Below are 24,548 nucleotides of genomic sequence, written 5' to 3'. Positions count from 1 at the left end.
GCCGCGCGACGAAATAATACAGCGCAGCGAATGAAAGATGAAAGGACGACAAAAACAAGCCAATTATTTTGAGAAAAATCATATTTCAACCTTGTTAAATAGTGCCCACTTAGTTCGTTTCTCAGGAGTTCTGTAGTAGCTGAATAATACTCCAAAAAATATATTTGAACGAAGCGAATAAGCTAAAGAAACAAACCACGGAGGTCGTCGTAAATAGACCAATTTCGCTATATTGAAATTCAGCCTAAAACAGTAGATCTAAGTACGAGGTCCCGGGGAATAACAGAGTTTGTGTGGTTTATTCCCCAGAGCCTCATGCTGAGGTCTATAGTGTTAGGCTGAATTTTAATATATCGTAATTGGTCTATTAAATATACAGAAATCCAGCTTGCAAGTTACTGTTCACTTTTAAAACCTAAAATTCCCAAATAAAGGCAAGCAATTGAAAATGACAACGCGTCACAAGAACCTCCTCTGTCTAAGAATTTCACCACCCGTGCTGTCTATGCAGTAATTATAGACCACTACTTCCAACCCCCAACTGCTGAACCAAAATTACTACAATATGGTTTCTCGACAGAATGCTTAAAGAAAGTTTATAACCTCCCTTTTGTTACCACGCCCGAAACAAAGCTTCAAATTTTTCAATATAAAATTATCCACAACATACTTCCAACTAGGTGTTCCCTTTTCCGTACGAAGCTATGCGATTCTGAAATCTGTCAGCTATGCAAAATGCAACCGCAAACATTGCCTCACTTATTTTACCTTTGTTCTGTAATTTCCAATTGCTGGTCTGCATTTCAAAATTGGTGGTTTGAAAAACATAAAAACATAATAACTCTCACTGAACGTAATATCCTTTTTGGTTGGCTTGATAACACCACAGAATCAAAAGACATTTTAAACTATGTCACCTTGGTGACCAAGTATTATATCTTTTGCACTATCCAAGACAGCGATGATGTACCCTTTGACGACTTTCCTTCTGTACTTAAGAACAAATTTAATACTTGGTGGAAAGACTTTATTTGAGTTTTTTCATTTTACTTACTTAGTTAAGTTATTGATTAATTTAATTGATTCTTAATTTAGTAATAGTTTCTTTTTTTTTTTTCAACGTACCTAATCAAAATGTTGTACTTTGTAATAGTTTGTAATTCTTTTTCTAATTGTATTTTTGTAACACACATCATTACCTTCTGTTAAAAAAAAAAAGTTAAATAACATGGTGCTATAATAAAACATACGTTTTGCTTTAAAAAAAAAAATAAATAAAAAATAAAGGCAGGCAAAGGAAAGAAACGTGACAGGAAGTTCAATAACAATAAATTTTCATTCAAGATGAGGCAAAAAAAAAAAAAAAACTATCTAGCAGCAAAAAAAGGTTGAAAGTTTTGCAGACGTGCTTCGCTGCATTATTATCAAAACTCACTTGAGAGGTTGAGAGCGCACATTCTTTACAAGAAAGGTTTGAGGACTCTCTACACCTTGTTATTCCATTCTAAGACCTTGGAAGTTTGCAGATTTGGCTCACAACGCGCCATGATTACCTGCACTTTTCGAGCGCCACTGTTCTTTTAACGCCGTGATTGGCTGGTCATTTAAGGGTGTGTCTGGGGGCGGAACAGCTTAAAGCAATAGTACGCGTACAGGCGTTATGTTTTTTGCGCTCTTCCCCTCGCGTGCGACTCGCAGTTCGCGCTCACCTCGCTTTCGGAGAACAAAATGATAACACCGCCATGTTGTATTTAAAAAACAATCGAGGATCACGTGTCGTCAAGTAACGAATAGGCCATTTTACATTTGTGTGCTCAGTTACCTGGCCTTTGAATGCAAGCGAGGCTGGAGGTGACCTTGCTTTGATACAGACCTCTCTGCTTTTTTATTCAAATGCCAATTAGTTAGCATAAGAACAACTTGATTAACAGAACAAAAGCAGTGAGGTCTCTATCAAAACAAGGTCACCTCTAGCCATCATCAGAGGCCAGGTCACTGAGCAGACAACTGTAAAATGGTCTATTGGGTAGCCGCGTTCATATTTGAACGCCGGAACAACTTGCACAACAATATGCGTGAAGGCGTTATTTTTTTCGCGCTTCGCGTTCGCCTCGCTTTCGCCTCTGTTCGCCTAAAATGCGCAAAACATTACGCCTGTTTCGCAGGCTAAACAAGTACATGTAAGACTCCTCTGTACATTTCAAAGCTGGGCTACTAAGCACTCGCTCGTATCGTTTCAATCACCTACGAATATCAACTTCACTGAGCATGTCAAAGTGATAATCGCATCCAGAGTGCACCTTAAGTTTGATGTAGTGAACTCAAGAGAAAGACGGTATGACAAGTGAAATTTCCCTATCTAGAGATTTAATTCATATGAAAGCTTGCAACAGCCGCTGCGTGTTTTGAAACCGTACTTGTTTGGCCTTGTTTGTTGCCAGTAGAACTTCATTGAAACTTCGAACTTGATTTTTTTTCAAAATTCGAGCTTCCAAATCAGGAGTGCGGCCGTTTTCTACGGTTGCGGCCTAAACATGGACTTTTACGGTATTTGTGGGTTGGTCCACGGAAGATGGAAGTGTCTACTCAGAGAAACTCAAGAACAAAACTTAACTACATTTTCATTTTAAGCTACATGTATTAATCAATGTATTTTTCGAAGACAGCACAACGGAAAGCAAGACCTCTGTGATCGATGAATGAAATTTCTTTATTTCTACTTCTAGGAAATTGTTCGTGCTCAAATAGCAGAGAAACACTCTGCTAACCCTCCCAATCAACGTTTTTTTTACCACCAAAACTCTGGGTGTTCACGTGACCAGCCCCATTCGGGGTATTTCTTGAGGGGGGAGATATAGGACCCTGAAGGTTGATTTGTGTCCAGTACCCGAAGAAGGAGCACTGCGTGCAAATGTATGTACGCTCGATGAAGAACTGAAACGAGACCAAGATGAAAAGCCGCATACACCTCTTCCGCGTTAAATCGAATAGGAAGCCTTCAGTTCAACCATTTGTTACACAACATACTTCATTGAACAGGTCAAAAACAAACTAAAAATGAATAAAAACCTGTAGGCAGAAGACTAAGAATTTCAAGTTTAAGTGTTGACGTCTTTCTTAGCAACGAGTTCATTGGCACCATACCGGTAACGCGATATAATCAAAAAAGGATGCCATGGTGCTACCCCAGTGGGAGACGTTGTAGCGTGATTGGACCAGTTCCAAACTAAAAATGAATAAAAACCTGTAGGCAGAAGACTAAGAATTTCAAGTTTAAGTGTTGACGTCTTTCTTAGCAACGAGTTCATTGGCACCATACCGGTAACGCGATATAATCAAAAAAGGATGCCATGGTGCTACCCCAGTGGGAGACGTTGTAGCGTGATTGGACCAGTTCCAAACTAAAAATGAATAAAAACCTGTAGGCAGAAGACTAAGAATTTCAAGTTTAAGTGTTGACGTCTTTCTTAGCAACGAGTTCATTGGCACCATACCGGTAACGCGATATAATCAAAAAAGGATGCCATGGTGCTACCCCAGTGGGAGACGTTGTAGCGTGATTGGACCAGTTCCAAGCGTTTAAGTGGGTGCCATTTAGTTGATTATCGACTTAAAGTTGATAAAGGCACGCTTGCCGTTTTTTTCCCATCTAAAGGGAGGCGCAATGGTCTAATGGTTAGCCGAGCCTGGAGGAGTTTATTACGTGACGGCAAAGGTAGTCTAAAGGGCCTTTTCATCAGGGAAGAGTTCTAGTTCTTGTTATAGTATGCCTTTGTCCCCATAAAATCGCCGCAACTTTCGCACATGTTTTAGTGAATAAAGGTTTGTTGTCGTTGTTTTTGTTGTTTGGCCAATGACAGGTGTTTTCACCTCCGCGAAGAGGGCTAACAGGGCTAATTGAATCCCTGAAGAGGCTTTCCGGATTTCCGAGATTGAGAATGGTAATCTACAATGATTTGTCTCGTTTCAAACAGAGGGGCCACTTTGATGTGGCAGTTATAGAGAAAATAGTGACCGAGTCACCGGCTTAAGAAATTCAACCTGGGCCTGCCAAAAATTTCAAATAAGACCCATACGTATCCGAACATTTCCGAGGACGTTCTGAAAATGTCCGATGTTGCATTTTCCTGGTACCATCCGCCAAACAGAACGCTGTCGCCAGCACACATTTCCTTGCAAAAACTGAGAATTTGGAAAGGTGTACCGTCATTTTACATGGACCTATATAGTAACTGGACCTCGTGTCGTACAATTCTAAACAATTATTGGATGAGGTTTTTTGTGATATCCAGAATAATCAAGGTCGAGGTAAGTCTTATCAGCCGAAGCCGAAGGCGGAGGCTGATAACTCTTACAGAGACCTTGATTATTCTGGATATCACAAAAACCGAGTCTAATAATTGTTTTATTATACATTGAACAAAAAAACACTGGAAGTCATGTTTTTGCTTCTTCACTGACGGCAAACAACACTAAGCGCGAACTTCACATGATTTCCCTTAGAAATCATGCACCACGGTCATACATGACATGATTACCAGTGACCTTGAGTGTCCTTGACATGACTATTGTATAATCCGCAGCTTGATGACGTCGCAGACGCTGATTTCGAAAATTCACTGTACGCTTTCGGTCAATCAGCAAAGAGATAGTGAGTTCAATGTATAATAAAGGGAGTAATCGCAGGAGGAAGTTTAAAATCGGACGAGCGCGAAGTGCGAGGCCGTTTTGAAATTACGTGCACGATTACTCCTTCAATTGTAAGATTCGAGGTTCAATTACTAATTGATCGTATCTATAGCAAATCTCGGAATTAAAAATGTCTTTTGAGAACTTCTTTTGGGCGGAAAGGTTTGTAGCGCTTTTCATAAGTTTAAAAACTGTAGGAAACATTCAGAAGGAAGCCATTAAAGCTCGCGTAATTGACGTGCGAATGGCGTAGGAATCCAGTTACAAAAAGTTCAAATTGGATACCTGTAATTTGACACTCATGTGATCACCAATTACGTGTCAAATAGGCGCCCGGAGAACCAATCACTATCGAGAATTTTGTTATAGATATGATTAAGACTGTGATAGCTCAAACTTTTCACTTGGCCGTGATTAATTTGTCTGAAGGCGTGTGTAGGCGTAAGATCGAAGTATTCGGCCTGCAGCTAGGTGAGCTACAAGAGTCGGCAGGAATTTTACACCTTTAAGAAATCACTCACGGAAGTTAGAAGGTGAAAGCTCTTTTATTGAAGATTGTCTTCGTTCGTCGAAAGCATTTGGTCGTTGATGGAATTGACATCGTCAGTCATCACAGTAAAGGTTCAAAATGCGTTCCATGATTGGTTCACGCTTGTTTCTCGACACACGCTAAAAAATATCACACACCAAAGGATACCTCATGTACCCGGGCCATGCAATAGAAACATCGAAGAAACCTCACGGGCAGTTGTCATATCTTGTGCTATCAGAGGTGCTGTCGTTCGTTTTATGGGCTATCGTTAAGACACAAAAATGTATTCGAGGCCAAAGAAAAACCTCTGGGTTTTCCAGCAGGAAAAGCATGCGACTAAGCGTTGGCTCTAAGTTACGAAACAACTCATTCATGCTGAATGCTGAAGTCAATTCTAATGCTTGTGTATGCCAATATTCTTTTCTTCGATAGGAACTCGAGAATATCAATAGCCATCGACTGCGCACAGAGGCTGAATTAGAACAACGAGGTTACGCATTTGCTGATGAGTAAGAAATCAAATGGAAAGCAGAATCAAACGGTTAGATGCATCATAAAAAGTCTCTATTTGAAACAAGGAGACCTGAAAATTATGAATTAAATTAGTTTAGTTTAACTTTCTTCAAGTTACTCTACTGACCACCCTTGTGGTTTTGTTCACCTCTCGATTCAGTGCAGTACAGGAACTCAACAAGTGCCGTTTCAGTGTAATTCTTCGTTAACGTATTCGTTGAGTTTGTGATTTTCATCGTGGAATCAACAAGTAGTGAATGCTTCGAAAGCAGTCTTACCATCATGGCACGCTCAGTTGCTTAGCACTTTGTGAGTTATTGTACGGGTAATTTTCTTTTTATTGTTGTCTGATTTATACTGATGTCATGCGGTAGATTCTGTTATCAGTCAGTACAGTAGATGCAGAGATATTAAGACGGATTCCGTTCAAGCGATAAGTGCAAAAATTATTCACTAATAATGTACTCACAGCACGGTAACTTTTTGAATACTATTTAAAACCTCTCACTGCAATTCATTTCTCTAGGGAACCCCGCGATTAAATCCTCAAGCATTCTCGAGAAATTTAATGCTAAACCTCGTAAGAATGCTTAATGCGTGTGTTACTGTGTTTTCAACTAACGCGAAACGTCCGTTTTTATTGAAATATGGATAACTTCAAGTTCAATTTTCTCTCGCGGGTTCAGCTTGAGAGCTTAAGTCCCATAAGATCCTCTTACCTTTATTACCTTTATTACCATGCTATGAGGTTTTTTTGGTAACTTTATTTTTGCCATTATTGCTCGAATGTTCTGCGGAAATCATCTTAATCCGACAATCATATCACGTGTCTCCAGAGTCACTTTTCTCGTGCCAAGGCCCCGCCGGTTAAGAGAGACAGGTGGCTCTGGGAACGAGAATAGGTTTGCAAGTGACACTTGGGTTTACGAATTGACAGATCATGATGCTACAGATGAACAGTAGTGTATCGTAATGTGGAGTAAAGTAATGCAGAGGACTTTCATTTGTAAAATTCACAGATATGAATACCAAGAATTGGTGCTCGTGTTTTTGAACTGTAAATAATATTTTAGTTTGGTGTACAGACATATGATTTTTGTAGTGTTAGTGTGCTAGAGGGAGATGTATCATAAAAATTATTCTAACCATTTAGTTCCCAGCACTGATCAGCTGCTAGCTTCTCCTTACCTGGTTATAATCAATTCAACCAGGTGGGTTATGAGAATGATCAAGCTGATCATCTTAGGAATGTTTACTTGAACACCAATTTTCCTCAAGGAGGGTTGTAGAAAATGTAAGAAAATAGTTAGGAGAATTAACACGGCGATCACGCACTAAAATGGTTCAAGTTGACTAACAGTCTGCAAACCTCACCAGCACCGTTAAAATCCGTTTGCTGTACGAAAATATTGCAGATACATTCAACCGTCAGTTTAGGGTTGTTTCAAGAACATGACTGCAGGTAGTTTGTAGCGGTTAATAAGTAGAAATTATATAATCTTGCAGTTTGGATCCAGTGGTTAACTCAAAGAAGCAAAGGTTTAAAATGTACAGGCCGTTTTTAAGGCCCCGTCTACGTTGGAGAAATTAGAAAAGGCAACAATCGTCGGTCATTTTGGATTTGTGTTTAAGGAACACTCAGGAAGGGAATCACGTGATTGTCGTGACGTCATCGTTTTCGAAACGCTCCGTTTTCAAAATGTTTTCCGTCCACACTAAAACGCAAAGCCAATGTTTATAAATTTCTCCGGTTAGAAGAGAGTTGTCGCAAAGCTCCGTTTTCGTGACGGATTAGTGTGGATGGTAGGCCTTACCGTAGAAATAAAGCTGCGTTTTCAAATTTCTTCTGCGTAGTGTGAACAGGGCCTTAGAATGTCTGTTAAACCTACGTTGATAAACATATGTTAATGTTACTTTTAGCCAGCGGTAAATAAACATGAATAAAAAATGTGTAGTTACATTTTGTGATAAAATTATTGGTACGAAAGAAACAGTGTCCCCGGCAAATTAAGGGCGGCTACCTGAGCTAAAGGATACTTTCAATGTGTCACGGTAGCCTACTCAATTTTATTGTTTATAAACTAATCAGATGCGAACAGATAACTCGTGCGTCTGGTCTAGAATAAAAGAGTCGGGCCAGATAACAAATTCAATGTTCAAAACTGAATTCTATATTTTCTGTGTTCACCCGTTGACATCTTCCGTGAATTTTGGGCATCAGTAATTCTTTATGCAACCGTATGAATACAAAAGGCTATCATTTTGCTTTCACAAAACTATAGTCTGAAATTACTGAAATACACGTTGATACGAAACGAAAATATAAATAATCATGGAGTCAGAACATAGGAAAGGATGCTACTGAGAAATCTCTCCTATACCGTCACGTTTTGGCAACTGACCAAGAAATTTTCAAAGGCAAAATTCCCTCGAGAGTAATCAGCAGGCTTCCGATTGTTTTTTAAACAATGAAATTGAATGATTAACATGCGCCGAGCCGCAAAACCCTCCCTTTAACATTTTCAAAGCGAACATATGTAATCGCAGTCCCCTATTTTTCCGTGAGATCGTAGATGGCGATGGTTGAGTTCGACGGGCCGCCATCTTGGTCTCTTGATGCGAACGAAACTGAGGAGAGTACAAAATGCCCGCGGTTAGGGGTAGTGGAGATCACGGCAGGCGAAAAAAAAAAACAAAACAAAACAAAACAAAACAAAAACACATACTGGGAGTGTAATATCAGTTTCATTCTGTCTCATGAGAAACCTTTCACTTCAAGATCGAACTTGTTTAATTTGAGTTGATGTGATTCTAGATGATGCTGCATAGCGGCACAATTACATGGCAGGAAGAACAACCAACGGAGCTTTCATCCATTTCCTTCGACAAAACGAAACTTTGATAGATTACACTTTTTCCAAAACGAGTTGGAAGAATCCCCAAAACATCTTTTCCTTCGAGTAAATAAGAAACAGCCTCTTTTTGCTCGCGCTTTAACACCAACCCTCGAAGACAAAAAGCAGAAAGACGATCAAAATCAAAACATTCCCTGGAAGTTTCCTCTAAAATCGATGCCATTTTGGCCTGAGCCGCGAAGTGATGAATGTCACTTGTCAACGCTCTGATGAACTCTATTGTTCCTTCGACCAATCAGGTGTTGCCGTTGCTGGAGCGACTAACGCCGCTGACATGAGACGGAGGAAAGCTGTTACAGTCTCCTTATTTTACGCCCCTCCACCCCCAGGCTATTCACTCCACCGCCTCTACCCACGGGCATTTTCTACACTCCCCAGTTTCACTCGCATCAAGAGACCAAAATGGCGGCCTGTCTCGACGATCAACATCTACGATCCCACGGCAAAATAGGGGACTGGGAATAGTCTAACCTAAGATCAATCTGAAAATTCTACTGTGTGAGAGATGCTGGGGTTACAATCTGTGTAATAATTAGTTAGCTTTTAAATGCTTTTATATTTTGTTAAATTTGTTAATGGAGCAACTTTTATATAAAAAAATATTCGTTGGTTTTGTAATTCTTTTAGGTAGGTGTACCCCATTGATAGAGGGCTCTACCTCAGCTCAAGCATCTGACACATTAATCAGTATGGAAACTAGAAAATGCGACACCATTTCGGGAAAAAACATTCCTTATTTATTATTGACCCAGGGTGGGAGGGGAAAAAGTTCTCACAAAGCTATTCAGTACATGCTATTCATGTATGATTTTGAGCTAGTTTTGGGTGAAAAAGTATTGTGCACTTTGTTTGGAATTACGCATGCCGGACTTAAAGAAAGAAGTCATTTGTTATTTTTATTCACTCGTGATGTTGACAAGCGCGGTGTAATAAGCGGTGGATTGAGAGGTCTCAATGGAGAGGGGGGACCTTTGACGGCTGACGGTTAAAAATAAGCCGTTTTGACGGTTACATGTTAGGTCCTTTGACGGTTGACGGTTAATTTTTCGGCCTGACGTTTATAACAAGAAAATAACGCGCAAATTCCGCTGTAATTCTTCATAAAAGGATACAATTTTGTCCATATTCAAATAGTCCAATTAGTTCTACTCTTTTTGCATCAAAAATTAGGTTTGTGGTCTTCAAGTATGTGTACAGTTAGCCTTATTACTTCCTCTTTGATACCGCTGGACGTATCAATCGCCTGCTCCCGAGACTAGATCTTAAAGCACAACGCATGGAAAATCATATTTCATATTTCTGAAAGAGAGCAAGGGTTTCATGCCCGGGGAAACTCCCATATTAAACAAGGACGGGTGTGCTGGTTGGAAATTTTGAAAAGAATCCCTAAGAGGTACCAAGTTCCTGTTTTGTGGGCGTGGCTTGAAATGTTTTTCACCCCAAACAGGTACCAATTCTAAAACAACACATCATCTCCTATCATATGTTCTCGGCTGAACACCCTAAAAAGTACCGCAGAAACTACTGCTATCAACTTTCTCAGGCTGAAAACCCTAGAAGGTACGACGAGCACCCCCTTTCAATATGGGAGTTCCCCCCCCCCTCCCCCGTGGGTATCAACGAGATAGATAAGAATATGTTTACATATGTATGTAAACATACTAAATACTAAATACTCGGGGATTTGGAGAATTCTCGAAAGTTATCCATAACTGTCTTCAATTCTCCCAACCCCCCTCGCGTTGAGACGAGGCTATGTAAACACGGAAAAATCCTTTATTGCTTAATTATAGAATTAGCGAAACTCTTGTGAGATTTTTAGTAAAGTCAAAATAGGTGTGGAAACGTCAATGACTTAAACAGTCACTCGTATTATATTTATAAGATACAAAAGAACGGAAAATGTTGTCACTGTTATGCAAGAACGTGGAAATAAAGAACATATTAGGAACATGACCAAATAACACTGCCGAGCGGAGTGCTTTTTTCCAACTTGGTCAAAACTGAAGTTTCCAAATCTACGCATCATTCACTCACTCAATCCTCTTTGTTCCTGATGGAACATAGGTCGTCCACTAGTGCCCGCCACCAGACCCTGTTTTGAGCAGTGCGCTTCACTTCCTACGCATACAAGATGTGAATATAGCGAAATTGTGAAAATGTTGTGACCGATACAGCAAAGATTGCAAAAGTTTCCGTAGAAGAGTATTTTGTATCAAACCCGGGATGAGAGGACGATGTTTATGTGTGACCTTAGTTTCTGAGGTCTTTAATCAATGACACTAAAACTGTACTGGTCGCCATCCATGTTTATACTGTCTGATTAAAACTCTCAAGTGCGTTTGGAAATTTTGGAAAGCCCTCAGCCGCGCGTTTTCTCTGTTTTTGTATGCTGCAAAAGTCTTTTCTTTGCTAGGAATTCTTCAGAACAGAAAAGCCAAGGACCTCTTGCATGTCTACATGTAGTTTTTGTGAGCAAGAACGAACTAGTTGCATATATTTTACTTCCCTAGCATCGATCACAACCTGTATTTTTCAGTGTCGGGGAGCCGTAAGTAAACATTTACGAACCTGTGGGAAAGAGAAACCTTAAGGGTTAAGTCTCTTCTCTAAGACGTAACACAACAGCTCTCTCCCCCACAGAGGTTTGCACGTTCGTTATATAAATCCGTTGTGCGAAGTGAGTGCGGGCGCAAAGTCGAATGGATCGATCGGGCGCAGTCGCTCCATGTAACCCTGCCCCTGAACTCATATCGTTCAGCGGATTTTCCCTCCCGAGAAAACCCCTTTAAGCTACTGCAGAGAAGAGACACACAACGGTCACATCTCTGTTAGGATAATGGACTCGAACGAATGGTATCTTTCAGACGTTAAGTTTGAGACCACCCGCAAAAAAAAAGAGAGAAGAAAACTCTCCTTTTTTCTCGCCGTTTTCGCGCTACTCCACATTAACCGAAGCGTAAGCTGGCAAAGCTTGGCAACGTAATTTGTAGAAAAATAATCCATCAACTGTTATTTAAATGCATTTATAGTGTTTAATCAGTTTCTTAAAGATAATATTCACGTCAGTTATACTACAGTACATAGTAACTAAAGAATCAAAAGTCTGCGGTGTGCACCACTGTACTTGTAATCAGTGACAAATGCGCATTTCAAGAATTGAAGTTACAAAATACGTGAAACCAGCAAAACTGAGGTTCAGGCCAAACCGGATTAAATTTACTTTTAAGCTAATAGACAATTTAATAAGGGTTTTAATTACATAACGCTACACTTTGGTAGGTTAGTAGCAACTCCCGCCAAAACTGGTATGACTTGCAGCGCTTTATCAAGGAATCCTGGCTTTTTAACCTCCTGCTGTCTGCTCTGATTCTGCTGCAGTTGTTGTTTTAAATTCTCCATCATTTGTTGCATTCCTTCATTGGATTTCTGCATCTCCACAAGTCGTTGGTTTAATGCCTGATTTTCTTGCATAAAAGCTCGCCTGTCTTCTTCAGCCTGCTTCATGCTCGCTTTCATCATGTTGTCCATTTGATCTCGTTGAGCCTTGGCCTCCGCTTCCATCTGTTCGCGGAGTCTCTTTGTTTCTTCTTGTTGCTTTGTTTGCAACATTTCCATCTGGTTTGAGAAAGCAAAGCAGCTCAGAGAAATATGTTTTACCGTGAGTGGTTATCGAAGCAGCATGTTTCTGTCTAGAAACTAGGTGCTGGAGTATATGTTACAGTGAGTGGTAATGGAACCAGCACGTTTCCGTTTAGAAACAAAGTGCTAGAGTAAAAAGGTTTTATTGCCACAAAATAATGAAGGAATCATAAAATTTATAAACCACGTCTAGTTACTTGAAAGAAAAATGTAAATAAGAGTCCCTTTCCTGCTTAGAAGTCATTCCTTAGGTTGATCTACGTGTCTCACTTTGGCGTTTCATTTAAAATACTACACGATCGCGAGGCGTGGTATGAACAGCATGATGGGAAAGCAAGTGTTAGATCAAAACTCAAAAGTCTTCTTATGCTTATTCTTATTTTTTCCATCATTTTAGTTGGGAGAATTTCGCAATAGGATGGCTTATAGGATGACTTACGGAAATGAGGAGGTTCTTTACTCTCATAGCCTACGAATTGCTATTTGATATTACAGAGGTAAAGAGAAGTTATGACTACATCATTAGTGAGGATATTCGAACATCACAGCTGTTTGTCTTACTTCCATTTGCCGCTCACGGTTTTCTTGTTGTAAACGAGCGTATTCCTCCTAGAGAAAAAAAGAATATTCAAAAATATTCAATATTTAGTTAGTGTTTTTAATTCACATCCCATTAGCTGCTTGGTCCTTTACGATAGCTATCAATGGGTACTCAAGAATTCTGTTATGTTTTTTTCTTTCTTTCAAATTCAATGTTCTTTAGTTAAAAAAGTGTGTTTCTACATTTTGGTTAACTTGTTTTTTTCTTCCATAAGTACCATTGCAATAGCAATTAGGGTTAATGAAGCAAAAACTGTTTGCTCACGGTCCACTGAGTTTCCGAAAGCAACGTACAACGTTAATAAAGTCGCGCGTAGTTTTGCTGATTCATGCAGATACTACAACATACAAGTAAATGGATTATATGATTACTCAGTCGAACACACGACTGTCTTTTCAATCTTTCCCCTGTTGCATCTAATAAAGTTTATTCTCACCTCAAGCTTGATTCTTTCTTGCTCTTGGTAGGCTTTGGCTGCAATTTCTCTGCTTAGGTTTTCGTCGAAATCTTTCAACTGTCGCAGCACACCGAAGTATTGCTGCATTTCTTTCATTAGTTCCTGCGATAACCAGTACAAAAAAGAAAGTTCAAACATCATTGAACCAATAAGTGGCGGAGATGTCGTAACCGTTAATGGGTTTAAAAATGTGCATGGTAAAAAAAGTAATGATAAAACGCAAATAATCCTTTGAACTGTAATGCTATACTTACACTCGTAAGATAATTTTTAGGTCAATATTATTTACTTCAGCTTGTAAACTTTGGGAAGGCGCGAAGGCCTCATGGTTAGTGCGCTCGTTCCCGGAGCGCGCGGTCCGGTTTTGGCCGGGGACACTGTTGTGTTCTTGGGCAAGACACTTAACTCTCACAGTGCCTCTTTCCACCCAGGAGTATAAATGGGTACCGGTGAATTGTTGGGGAAACCTAACAAATTGCAGGGGAGTGACCTGCGATGGACTAGCATCCCATCCAGGGGGAGTAGAAATACTCTTAGTCGCTTCATGCTACAGAAACCAGGATAAGCTCCGGCAGCTATGAGCCATTCGGCTCCAAGGCTTCACTTTTACTTTTTCTTTTGTACACTTTGCCAATCTGGGCAAGTTATATCTGCGTTGTTAGGTCCCTTCGTATACATCAGGAGAGGATGAAGGTACGAGAGCTGATTCCTCTTCATATCTCTTATTTACAACGTAATTCCTCTCAAGGTATTTTTAGACGCGGTACCTAGTTCTCCCGCGGGTGATGTACGCGTGTTACGTGTGTGTTTTCTTGGAGTATAAAAATGCCTGTAAAGTCGTTAGACTGTCCACGTGGACAAACTCAAAAGATTGGCTATTTCTAGACACTCCTTGGATTTCCGGAACCACGAGTGACCTGATAATAATTTGAGAGAGATTACCTTGGGAATAAGACTTGTATGGGGAATTAACTCTCTTATCCTTTATCATCTTGTTATAGATGTAAAACCTTCATTTACCGGATGAAATTCAAAGAACACAGCAGCACAAACATCTTTAGCGCCGGTGGCGCGAGCTTTGTAGTCGTGTTCAATTTTGTTGTATCCAGCAACAATGTCTTCGAACATTACTTTGGCACCTCCCTCTCCATGTAGCTGAGTAAGGACTGGGTCTAGGTGTTCCTTCTTAAGCTGTTTCAGGAGACTGGTGCAGGATTCCCTTGTTAGCCTTTCATTTTCACTCTGCCACGAGGCCAACTTTTTGTCAAGAGCTTCCTGAAACATGTAAAAGAAACAAAATGCAGCAAAGGGATCATAAAGATCAAAATCCTAAGACTCCGTTTATACGAGTTTCATTTTCATAGATAAAAGGGACAGAAAAGAATTTGCTTTCCATTTAATGAAATTTAAAATAAAATAAACTAAAGCAACGAAATTAATTGGAATTGAATGACATTCTATCCAATGCAATCATTCATTCGTTTATTTTTCATTCATTCTGTTTATTTGCCTATAAACACACAATCCATGGAATGTACATAATTGCCGCGATAGTTCTAGCTTGAAAATGAAAACAAAATAACTAGAAAAATATTTAAAACTCATGCACATAAAACTGTCAGGTTTTGAACACACTTTTGCTGGTTATTTACTGGTCCTTAGGATAGCCGCCGTACATATGAATAGCTGGTGTTTTGAGTGTTAGAACTTGATCTTATTTGTCATTTGTTTCCTTATTGTGCACGTGAGCACATGCAGGAGAAGGGCTATGGCTAAAAACATCAGCTTGCGGCAACATCAACTTGATCATTGATTAATTAACTGCAATATAATTAAGAGTGAACCAAGTATCATAACATAACATAAGTATCATAGCGGTTCATACATACAAATAGCTCATAAGAAGTTTTCAAATGTCGTCACTTTTTCAGCAGGTACAGGGCAGTTTTCTGCCATGTAATCTGTGCTGCTGTTAAATCACCCTTTCAAACATGGCGAATGTTATTTTTCGATGCAGAATATTTTTGTCTCGCTTGTCGCGATCGCTCCTTACCGTCAGTTCTCGCAGATACTTTTCAGTCGTAACAGCAGATATCCCTATCGTCTCTGCTTCCAGTTGAGCTATACCTTGCTCAAGGGCAGCCTCATGACTGTTTCGAATTTCCTCGTTATCACAAGGCAGCTGACCTGCTAGCCTTGACGTCATGATGGCCTCATAAGCCTTGAGCGCGGCGTTCGCAGCCTCAGAACATTTTGTCACCACAAACGTTTCCCAAGCTGTCTGGACATTAGGAATCACACCAGGAGTGTTGATAGCTTCCACATACAGCTGAACCAGGGCAGCCAGGCCTACAAATTAATATTAATTAATTGATTATTGGTACTTATTTAAGTGGCTTACACCTTAGACTACCTCTGAAAATGTCTTAGACATTCGATCAGCGTGGTAATAGTCATTAAAAATTTTTTTCTCAACTAAGTTAAGACAGCTGTGTTGTTTATACCATATTTATAGCATACATGTATGCCTTGCCTGCTGTATAGAAGAAACGTTAAGTTAGAGGATGGTTTTAACTGCATGGTTAAAACAAAAACAGCTTAAATATTGGGTTTTGTTACTGATATGGTTTTTACTATAAAGTGTTTTATCAAGCTAAAACTCTCGCAACAGAAAGATTTGTATAATATCTCAAATTAAAAGCCCGTGAAGCATATCACATAGCGTTTTTTTCACTACGTTAGCTCTACCTTCACCAGTGACTATTTCTCCATCGTTAAAGCTGTGTTTAGGAATCAGTATGCTTCGTAGTAATTCCTTAAATTTCTCTATTCCAGAGAGAAATTCAGGGTTGATCTGACTTTTGTTCCTGTTGATGTTTTTCAGCACTTCTTCATTAACTGTGGGTGGAGGAAGTTTAAAGGCGAGAAAGCCAGGAAAGAAACGCAAAATGCTTTCCGCTACTTCCTGGTTCTGATCCACACGTGACAAACCTTGATCTTTAAACACCTTTAGTGCAAAAATCAGAATCATGAACAAAAACTGAGTATTAAACGCTGTAAATGTCAGTGCAGTCAATTCTCAAACGGGCTTCGAAATATAAGTCAACTCATATGTGCGCAAGAGGGGATTTCAGTTCGGTTCCTTGTGCGTTTGACTCATGTAAAAAGTTCGAATAAATAAACAATAGCCTTCAGTTGGCGCGAAAGTATGCTCGGATATCTGTCTGCGGATATTATCTGTTCCGAGACGCGAACAATATCCCGAGAGCGTAGCTCGAGGAAAACTGTGAGCTTCGAGGAACTGATAATGTCCAAGGACAAATATTCAAGCATATTTTTGTGCCAAATGGAGGCTATTGTGTTTATTATCCTTCAAATATTTTTCGCAACACCCGCGTTTTTTAAAATTGGGGAATATCCTCGGATATTCCCTAGTTTTAACTGGAAAATATTCGGTCAAGTCATGCGTTTAGACCAATCGCGCGCGAGCGAAAATATTTGATGGATTATAAGCTCTGACAGTCTCAGTTTATAAGCCCATTCATGTACATTGCTCGACGTAGATATGCAACTCTACGAAATAAAACGTAGACTTGTGAAAACAAACAAACAAACGATCGTAAAGCTGACAACTTTGTGTTGTATTTATGAGCAGCCGTTGAGTATGAGCTGAAAATGGCTTCTGAAAACAAACACGTTCGAAAGTTGATAGATTGTTTCGCGAAAATTAGTTTTTTTCATGTGTTTTTCTTTAATTTTTGGGTCATTCGAGAATCAACTGAAATTACATAAGCTACTTATTTTGATGTGAACGCTCATTTCAAAGTCTTTATGAAATAAAAGTTTCTTACGAGGACTTGTACGACGACACCACTGACTACAGAAGCAACATTAACAACAAAACAACACGCAAACTCAAAATGATGTACACTAAAGTTGTAACGTACCCTTGTCAAGAAGTACTCCTTAATGTCCTTGCAGTCAGGTGGAATGGATTGAGTTACATCCCTGAGAAGCCAGATAAAGAATGGAAAGGTTTTATGGAAGAACTCCGTGTCTTCTCGCTGACCACGCATGCTCCCTTCCCCATTGTTCGAGCGAAGCTTTATTCGCTGAGATAACTTTACAATAAAGCTGTAAAAATCGTTAAGAAATGTCTGTTCTGCTATTTTCTAACTTTTATCACTCAGTGATTCTGAAGACCTGCACTATTTCGCAAGTGAATTTTCTTAAAAAAAAAAAAAAAAAGTAAAAAATTGTGGGAGACCCTGGAAGCTCACACGAAGAGACCGGCCATTAAACACAATAGAGACATACCAATAATAACCTGTAGTTATTTTAACACACCGTAAATTAAAATTTTGGCATTTAGACTCCTATCATATAAAAGTCAGTAAAGCTTGAGAATTGAATATAATTGAATATGAAAATATGTATGAGACAGCCTTCTAAATGAAAATGAGTTTGATTTGCATGCAAAAAAAAAAGGAACTAGTATATGTAGGCGGAGCGCTTTTTCATATGAATGGTTTCGCGCGAAGACTCGTTTTGACGCAGAGGCTAAAGGCAACTCGGAAGTGACCCATTGAGGTTTTATAGCAGTTTACTTTTATTGTGGTCTATTGAGCATAAAGAAGCTGAAATAAATAAGGGGACCCAGGGTAGGGTTGTTTTTACCAGCGACGGAGTTGTAGTCGGGGTCGTTATCAGAGGTGCGGAGTGATCTAGTGAAAATCAAACTAACGGAGTCGGAAGCAGAACACCGATTCTGCTTATAACTTACGATCCAGTGAAGACTAGATTGTCCGATTCGGAAGCGTAAGCGTAAGAATAAACCAATCACAATGCTCGATTCCAGGCCTTGTGATTGGTTGGTTCTTCTGCTTCTGCTTACGTCCCCGACAATCCAGTTTTCACTGGATCATAAGCGACGGAGGCGTGAACGGAGTCGGAAGAAATAGAAACGTTCCGATTTTTCCGACTCCCATTCCGTCGAGCTTATGACTCCGCTTACGACTCCGATTTCTGATTTTCACTTGGTTATAATTGCTCTTACGACTCGACCCCGACTCCGACTCCGTCGCTAGTGAAAACCAGCCTTTAGAATGCAGTCTAATTTTTTGGACATAATTGTCTGTTTCATATAAGACCAGATTCATTTGCACCAGCCCGAGCGTGTATTCCACTTACAGAAAATAAGGACCTATCTACACTGTAAGAACCCAAACAGCCTCGTGCCAGCACACACTACATAACAAAGAACCTGTCTAGGCTGACCTGCAAAAACCCCAGGTTGTTACTGATGGGTTTTAAGCGCACGTTAAAGGATACTCCAATCCATCAAGATCGTGTCTTGTGGGAACTCCTGCTGAATTGTAAATCAACACAGAGGCCAGCAAAACGGTGAGCGTGAAGATTTGATTGTCGTCTAAACCTTCTCCTCTCACGGCATCAATGCCCTCTGAATCCAGTAAAACCACAGTACACTCTTGGCCGTTGGAGTCCTGTTTAAAACAATCGATAATGAGTCACCGAGTGTCAAAGTATAGCAACAAAACAAAAAGCATAAACTGTCCTGCAAACTACGTTCCTGTACGTATTGGTTTTCTGTCCATCTAGACACAAAAACAAATATTTTCATACAGGAAAAACATGAAAATTCTAATCATTCTGGGAAGCTACATTTCGTTGTTCAGTACACAGAAATGTATTCAACGAAATTGAAATATAAATGCTTTTTTAGGAGAGAATTCTTCAGATCTCATGGTATGAGTTTTCGTTAAACACTTGTTTCTTTTTCGGACGGAAGGCCAAAACTTGTGTTGAAAAATAATCACTTTCGAATAAAAACGAATGGAAACGGAGACCCGCGGGTAAAGGCGGTAATAGGGAAAAACGATATCATCTCAAATAGCTGAATTCACAGATCAATTCATGATTGTTTTCATTTTTAAATAATGTGCCTTCTTGCACGTTTTTGTAGAGTTGGCAATTTCCAAACCTTACCCGAATTTTTTGCGGCACAACCCACATCCAGATTCCCATGGTTTCTGGATCAAAATGATGTCCCAGAGGAAAAACCTCTGATTGCCCAAAAGCTTCGCTTAAAACGTAAGATTTTCCTTTTCTGTATGGCCCAGCAATTGATACCACACACACCGGACCTAGAAAATACGAGAGAACGATGCATTATAATTTACTATTTTTATTTTGAAGGATTGTGTTCTGAAACTTTCATCAGCTCTACAAAAGAACTTTGTCAAAATGCCGATGAAATACTTCTGCAACAGTCCCCACCCCCTCCTCTACTTCTAATCTTACTGAGAGACTTGGAACTAAAAAGAAGGGAGGGAGGATGTAAGAAAATTAATATGTTTCTTTGGGGCAAATCATAGGTGTGGAGCATGGGTAAGCTTGTTAGCAATAGTGTTTATACCATCTCAGTTTGAAGCCAGTGAAATTCAAACCATCGTTGTGCAATACTTGTGACTCTTTTCATTTCCAAGCGCATATAACCAAGAAGAGATTTAAAAGAACAGATTGTCTAAGTTTTCCTTTTGGGCGTTTATGACGCAATCAAATCAGTATATCTCAACTCGTGAATGTCACTGTACGACCTGACGTACATTCTTACCATGTGCAAAAATCTGAATGATATAATTAAAACAGTAGAATAATATTTATAAATGCTTAGCGCATTACATTCACGGATAGAGGTAAATCTATGAAATATAACAGTGGTAATATCAGACCTTTTCAATACCAGCATTAACGACAAAATCTAAAATCGGCACTCAACGTGCTCTCGTGATCACAAAGTGCACTTTCCACTCAACTGGCGATGATTTCTGTATGATATTTTTTTACCTCTGACAGTACGAAGTTTCTGAAGTGCTTCATCAACAACATAGAGTGAGGAACGCCTTTCTCCTGTTTTAATGTACTCGCCCGTTGCTGCACTCCACTGGCAGTTGTTAGGTAGACAGAGTGGAATTGCCATGTTCTGCGCGTTTCTGTGCGTTGCCATGTTTCCTGAATTTCAAAGTATATAAACATTTGATATCACTTGACGTCATGGTAAGACATCTCGGTTTCCTCTTTGAAATGAGCTCTATTTTCTATTGCTTGGGGACCCCTTCAAAATCGGCTCATATTTCACGAATGAAAGGGCCGAACACCCGACATGAAATGCATCTTTATAAAATCAAAAAATATCGTTACTTTCTTTTTTTTGTCAAGGTTCCAGGTTTGTGAGCAAAAGTACAATACAGTTAAAAGTAGTTTGATCTTGGCGTCTAAATTCAAATACTTTGGCCATTTTGGTTGCTTAGCTGTGAAAATCAGGCCCCAATTGCTCGAATTGGTTGATAACGCTATCTGCGGGACAAATCGATATCAGTGGATAGGTCTTGTCGAAACAAACTACATCAACTACTGAACAGTGAACTTAAAGGTGGATATTGTTTGAACAATAAAAAAAACAAAAAACCAAGCAACTCTACAGCGATAAGTGCACCTAATTGAACCTTATTGCTACGCCTTGGCTGTGAGCTACTCTTATGCTTTACTTCGCCGTTTTCGGCCACATCCCACAAGTGTATCATTTTCACATCACTTGTTATTCTTTTCACCTTGCACCCAGTTATTAGTTATTCATGCTGATGGGACCTTACAACACCAAACAGCTGTCCAAGGTGCTAATGCTCTGAGCTCACTATTTTGTTTAGCAATTACATTGTCAACACTGTCCATTCTTGTTTGCACCTTTGTGTGCATTTTGTGGACGCAAGCTTACCCTGACAAAGTTGTTGAATGGTTTTTAAACGAAACATTTGCTGCTAAAAAATCTTATCCATTAAATCAAGCGCAGGCTATTTTTCTCTCTATCTCTTTAAATGTAACAATTGAGTCTACTTTGAATAACACTAGAATCTGAATTATGTCAAATGGCTTATAGTTGATAGGTGAAAGTTGTTTTCGTGTTTTGGTTTCGGCTGCTAAAATGAAATTTTGAAACACATCTTAAGTTTCGATGAGATTCTTGATTCAGACATTCAAATATTCATCGTTGCGATTCTTGGAAATGTGACCCAGTGATCAGTACATGATTGTGAACTTTTTGTTTGGTTTGTTGCACGGGCTGCCCTGAGCAGCATTTCATTTAGCATAAATGTAACGCTGGTTTCAATGTAACGCTGTCAAGACATATCCCGAAATAAGAAATGCACATTCTTCTCGAATTTTAGCTCGACAGGGTTCTTCGTTTTGTAACAGAGCACGTTTGAATTTCCAAGCCTTTAATAATTGGGTTGTTAAGGAAGAAGGTTGTTGCTAATGTCAAAAGATGATTTATCTTTTCAAGTTTTTTCTAACTGACCAGTCCTTGCATTAGACGAAGTATTAATTTCGATGTGTCTGAGCTCTAGAGTAATAACTTATGAACACCAACATGTCGTCTCCATGAGCTTCCAATATTTTTCCGAAGGCGAGGTTGTTTACAAATCAATGATCCATCATATCTCAGATTTTTGAATTAATTTATTGAATGATTTGCATTTTCCAGTTTGATTGCATGACACTAGTCAAAACCGGCAACGATATAGTAGTTCGTTCAGGTTAAATAGCACTCCTATCTGTCTCGTCAGTGGTTGGGTCGATCGTGGTAATTGTATAAGGGTTACAGGTAAAATTATGGCGACTGGCTAACTACTGCAAAGGCTAGCCTAAAGAACACTGACTCGAGGCATGTCAGGCGAACCGAAACGTTGTTTTCGCTAAACTGAGATCTTTAACCGGAGTACTACTCAGGTAAATCAAATAATAACAGCTGTAGTGAATTCTTGTCTATACACCAATCCCTGTAACGCCGTTAGGCCCTTTACTAAAAGCTATATATTTTATTCCGAAATGCTCAATCTTCGCCTTTCTTTCGTTTCCTACACCATCTTTAAAGGTTATAAAGTTCATGGTTTGATTCCCTTCCTCAATAAAAGGATTTCATGTGCTCATTGTAATTATAAAAGACTGAGGTAATGATACTCACCTGACTGAAAGGAACGTCTCTCTTTCGATGGAAGGCTAGTTTAAGTCTTCCGTCTGCCGCAAATTGTAGCAGCCTTCTTCCGAAACTGAAAGACGTTTACGGGGAATCCCCAGGTTCCAAAGAATTCGTGCAAGTGGACAAGAGTTCATGCTGGGACTTTTCCCTTTTCATGCGGAAACTGAAAGGCTTGTTTTCATTTTTTGTGTCACTCGCCATCGCAAATAACGAAGGCAATTTAGCCAGGGGACAAAAAGGTCCCCTTAAAATACAAATATAAAATGAAAACAATTGCACTGCTATGTACGTAGGGAACCGTGACACGTCAAGAACATTTTGAAACAATGTTTAGACAAAAACACTCCCACTTGACCCACGGCTCGTTATATGTTGAACATAACATCTTTCTCAATGTTTTTGTCCACAGATTTGAACAGAGATTTTCTTCTGGCGAAAGTTATCAAATATGTCAATGCTCAAACTTGAAAACTGAAATATTATTTCTTGGTAACATTTTGTTAAAAGCCGCACGTGTGCAACTGAGACGCTTTGCTGCGCAAAGAGCAAGAAATCAGTCACTGAGGTTCTTCCTTTAATGCTGAAACTGAAAACATGGCTAAACATCGATCCTTGATTGTTCGCCCATATGTTCTTCCTATTGGTTCGATGGTATTTTTAACTTGTAGAATATCTCTCAAGTTGTACCTATGGGGGCGAATTTCACTCCTTCTCCCTATCACTCCCACATTCCGAAGGTGGAGGTGAAACTATTCCTCAACAAAAGATTTCTCCTATTGGCAAAGTACGCTTCTCGTTTGGTCTTTGGATTTCTGACGCAAGCACCCAATATCTGACTGGAGAAACAATCTACATTGAGAAGATTTTCACACGAAGAGAGATCTGTAGTCACTGATATCGGCTTGGAAATGGAAGAACAAAAAGCGACCATGAAAAACAATCTCACGGGGCGTTTCAAGCAGGTTATCGCGGACGAAGAAGCTTGTCCTTAAGAACTCTGTCACCGTTGCTTTTGCGGTCAGTTTCTTAACAGTGCCTGTGAAACTTCACTTTCCTCCTCTCCTGCTCGATAAATGACATACAGTATAAACTATGAATTTAAAACTCACTGGAGTGGCCTCGAATTTGGTTCTGTTTACGGGTTCTGTTTACGGCGGTTTATTATCCAAGTTCAGTGGCTAAAAACAAACACTTGATTTCCTTTTCATTCCTAGGGTTGGGTTGGGGGTGTAATGAAAATAGGCCCTTGGACCTTTCTCGTTTAAACAAACAAAGAAACAAGGAAAATGAGGATAACTCGTAATGGATCGCTTTCAAGGCTGAATCGAGAGCTACTCCAATCTTAGGTTGACCAAGACCTAATTCGGAAAAACGCTTTCAGGTAGCAAAACAAGACAATCACCCTTTCCAGCATAAGTTTGGAATATCCCCTCCACTACATGGTAACTTTCTTTTGTTACTTGGAAGCTGAATATTTATATAATTATGTGTGGTTGCTTACCACTTAGCCACAAAATCTGAAAATCCAGATTTAAAGCCAATAGAACAGTTCTTTTTCAGAACATCCGTTGGGTAACTGTGAAGTGCAACTTCAGAGATGCTCCTCTCTTTCGGTTCGGAACGGAACGGCGGAAATTGAAATTAATGGTGATAATCTTTTTCGAGGATACAGCCGTCACTAAGAAATAGGGATTTCCAGAAGGGTCCTCCATGACTAAAGCCATTGATGACAGAAACAATTTACTTGATGAAAGTTTGAAAAAATTAGATGTATATCAACAAAGAAAAAGTTAAAAACTATAAGAATCGAGCTTACTAAGTGTATTAAACAATTAGATTATGAGCTCGAGATTTCTATCGCGCGATAGTTGACAAGGGCGTAGCCCGAGTCAGATATCACGCATACAAATCGAGAGCGAATAATCTAATTGCTTTAGTATAAATCTACTAGTCGTTAAAAACGTTGTCTAAATCCTCTTCAAAGACACTTCGAAAACGCCAAGAAGCAGCCGTCATTTTGTTAACGAGGGCACACTGCTACGTTACTCACCATCTATCACAGAATAAATAGCGCGTAACGTAGCCAATCAGAGAACGGCTAGAGTGATAGACCGCTAGTAGATTTATATTAAATATATATA

General features: G+C 39.5%; 2 protein-coding genes and 1 long non-coding RNA gene across 4 annotated transcripts in view; 2 read left to right on the top strand and 1 right to left on the bottom strand.

Annotated features, from left to right (window-relative positions):
- The window catches only part of LOC110053113 (NLR family CARD domain-containing protein 4-like), a 28,018-nt gene extending 20,991 nt beyond the window's left edge, over nt 1-7,027 (top strand). The window contains exon 7 of the mRNA XM_089278435.1: nt 5,654-7,027. Coding sequence (XP_089134561.1) covers nt 5,654-5,734 — 81 coding nt within the window. The 3' untranslated portion in view covers nt 5,735-7,027. The remainder of the gene's footprint in view (nt 1-5,653) is intronic.
- Nucleotides 7,028-11,661: 4,634 nt separating this feature from the next.
- Nucleotides 11,662-22,650, bottom strand: LOC110047867 (guanylate-binding protein 3-like). 2 transcript variants are annotated; one of them, XM_020753612.2, is made up of 11 exons: nt 22,393-22,650; nt 20,217-20,381; nt 19,356-19,513; nt 18,681-18,853; nt 17,297-17,483; nt 16,098-16,356; nt 15,403-15,698; nt 14,370-14,624; nt 13,329-13,451; nt 12,853-12,900; nt 11,662-12,267 (listed from the first exon to the last, which is right to left on the bottom strand). In XM_020753612.2, the coding sequence occupies exons 2-11, from the start codon at nt 20,374-20,376 to the stop codon at nt 11,908-11,910; spliced, it is 2,019 nt and encodes a 672-aa protein (XP_020609271.2). In that variant the 5' UTR covers nt 20,377-20,381; nt 22,393-22,650; the 3' UTR covers nt 11,662-11,907. The 2 variants fall into 2 exon arrangements, with proteins under 2 accessions (XP_020609271.2, XP_089134566.1); XM_089278440.1 differs by lacking the exon at nt 20,217-20,381 and having other exon boundaries at nt 22,393-22,643.
- LOC149098385 (uncharacterized) lies at nt 21,923-24,196 on the top strand. The gene is made up of 2 exons (XR_016203910.1): nt 21,923-22,157; nt 22,817-24,196. It is a non-coding gene; the product is annotated as an uncharacterized LOC149098385 (long non-coding RNA).
- Nucleotides 24,197-24,548: the final 352 nt, after the last annotated feature.

Source organism: Orbicella faveolata, unplaced genomic scaffold (genome assembly GCF_042242905.1).
Source record: "Orbicella faveolata isolate gen_17 unplaced genomic scaffold, um_ofav_v1 contig_46, whole genome shotgun sequence".
Classification (NCBI taxonomy): Eukaryota; Metazoa; Cnidaria; class Anthozoa; order Scleractinia; family Merulinidae; genus Orbicella; species Orbicella faveolata.
The sequence above is the reverse complement of the archived record's forward strand: the minus strand, read 5'-3'. Positions and strand labels throughout refer to the sequence as shown.

What these genes read in the sequence shown, in the direction of transcription:
- LOC110047867 (XM_020753612.2), bottom strand. Translation starts at nt 20,376, where the DNA reads ATGGCAACGCACAGAAACGCGCAGAACATGGCAATTCCACTCTGTCTA. An exon ending in CACGATCTTGATGGATTGGA is followed by an intron (nt 17,484 to 18,680) that starts GTATCCTTTAAC and finishes CGATTTTTACAG; the next exon opens with CTTTATTGTAAAGTTATCTC. An exon ending in TGTTCTTTGAATTTCATCCG is followed by an intron (nt 13,452 to 14,369) that starts GTAAATGAAGGT and finishes TGGTTATCGCAG; the next exon opens with GAACTAATGAAAGAAATGCA.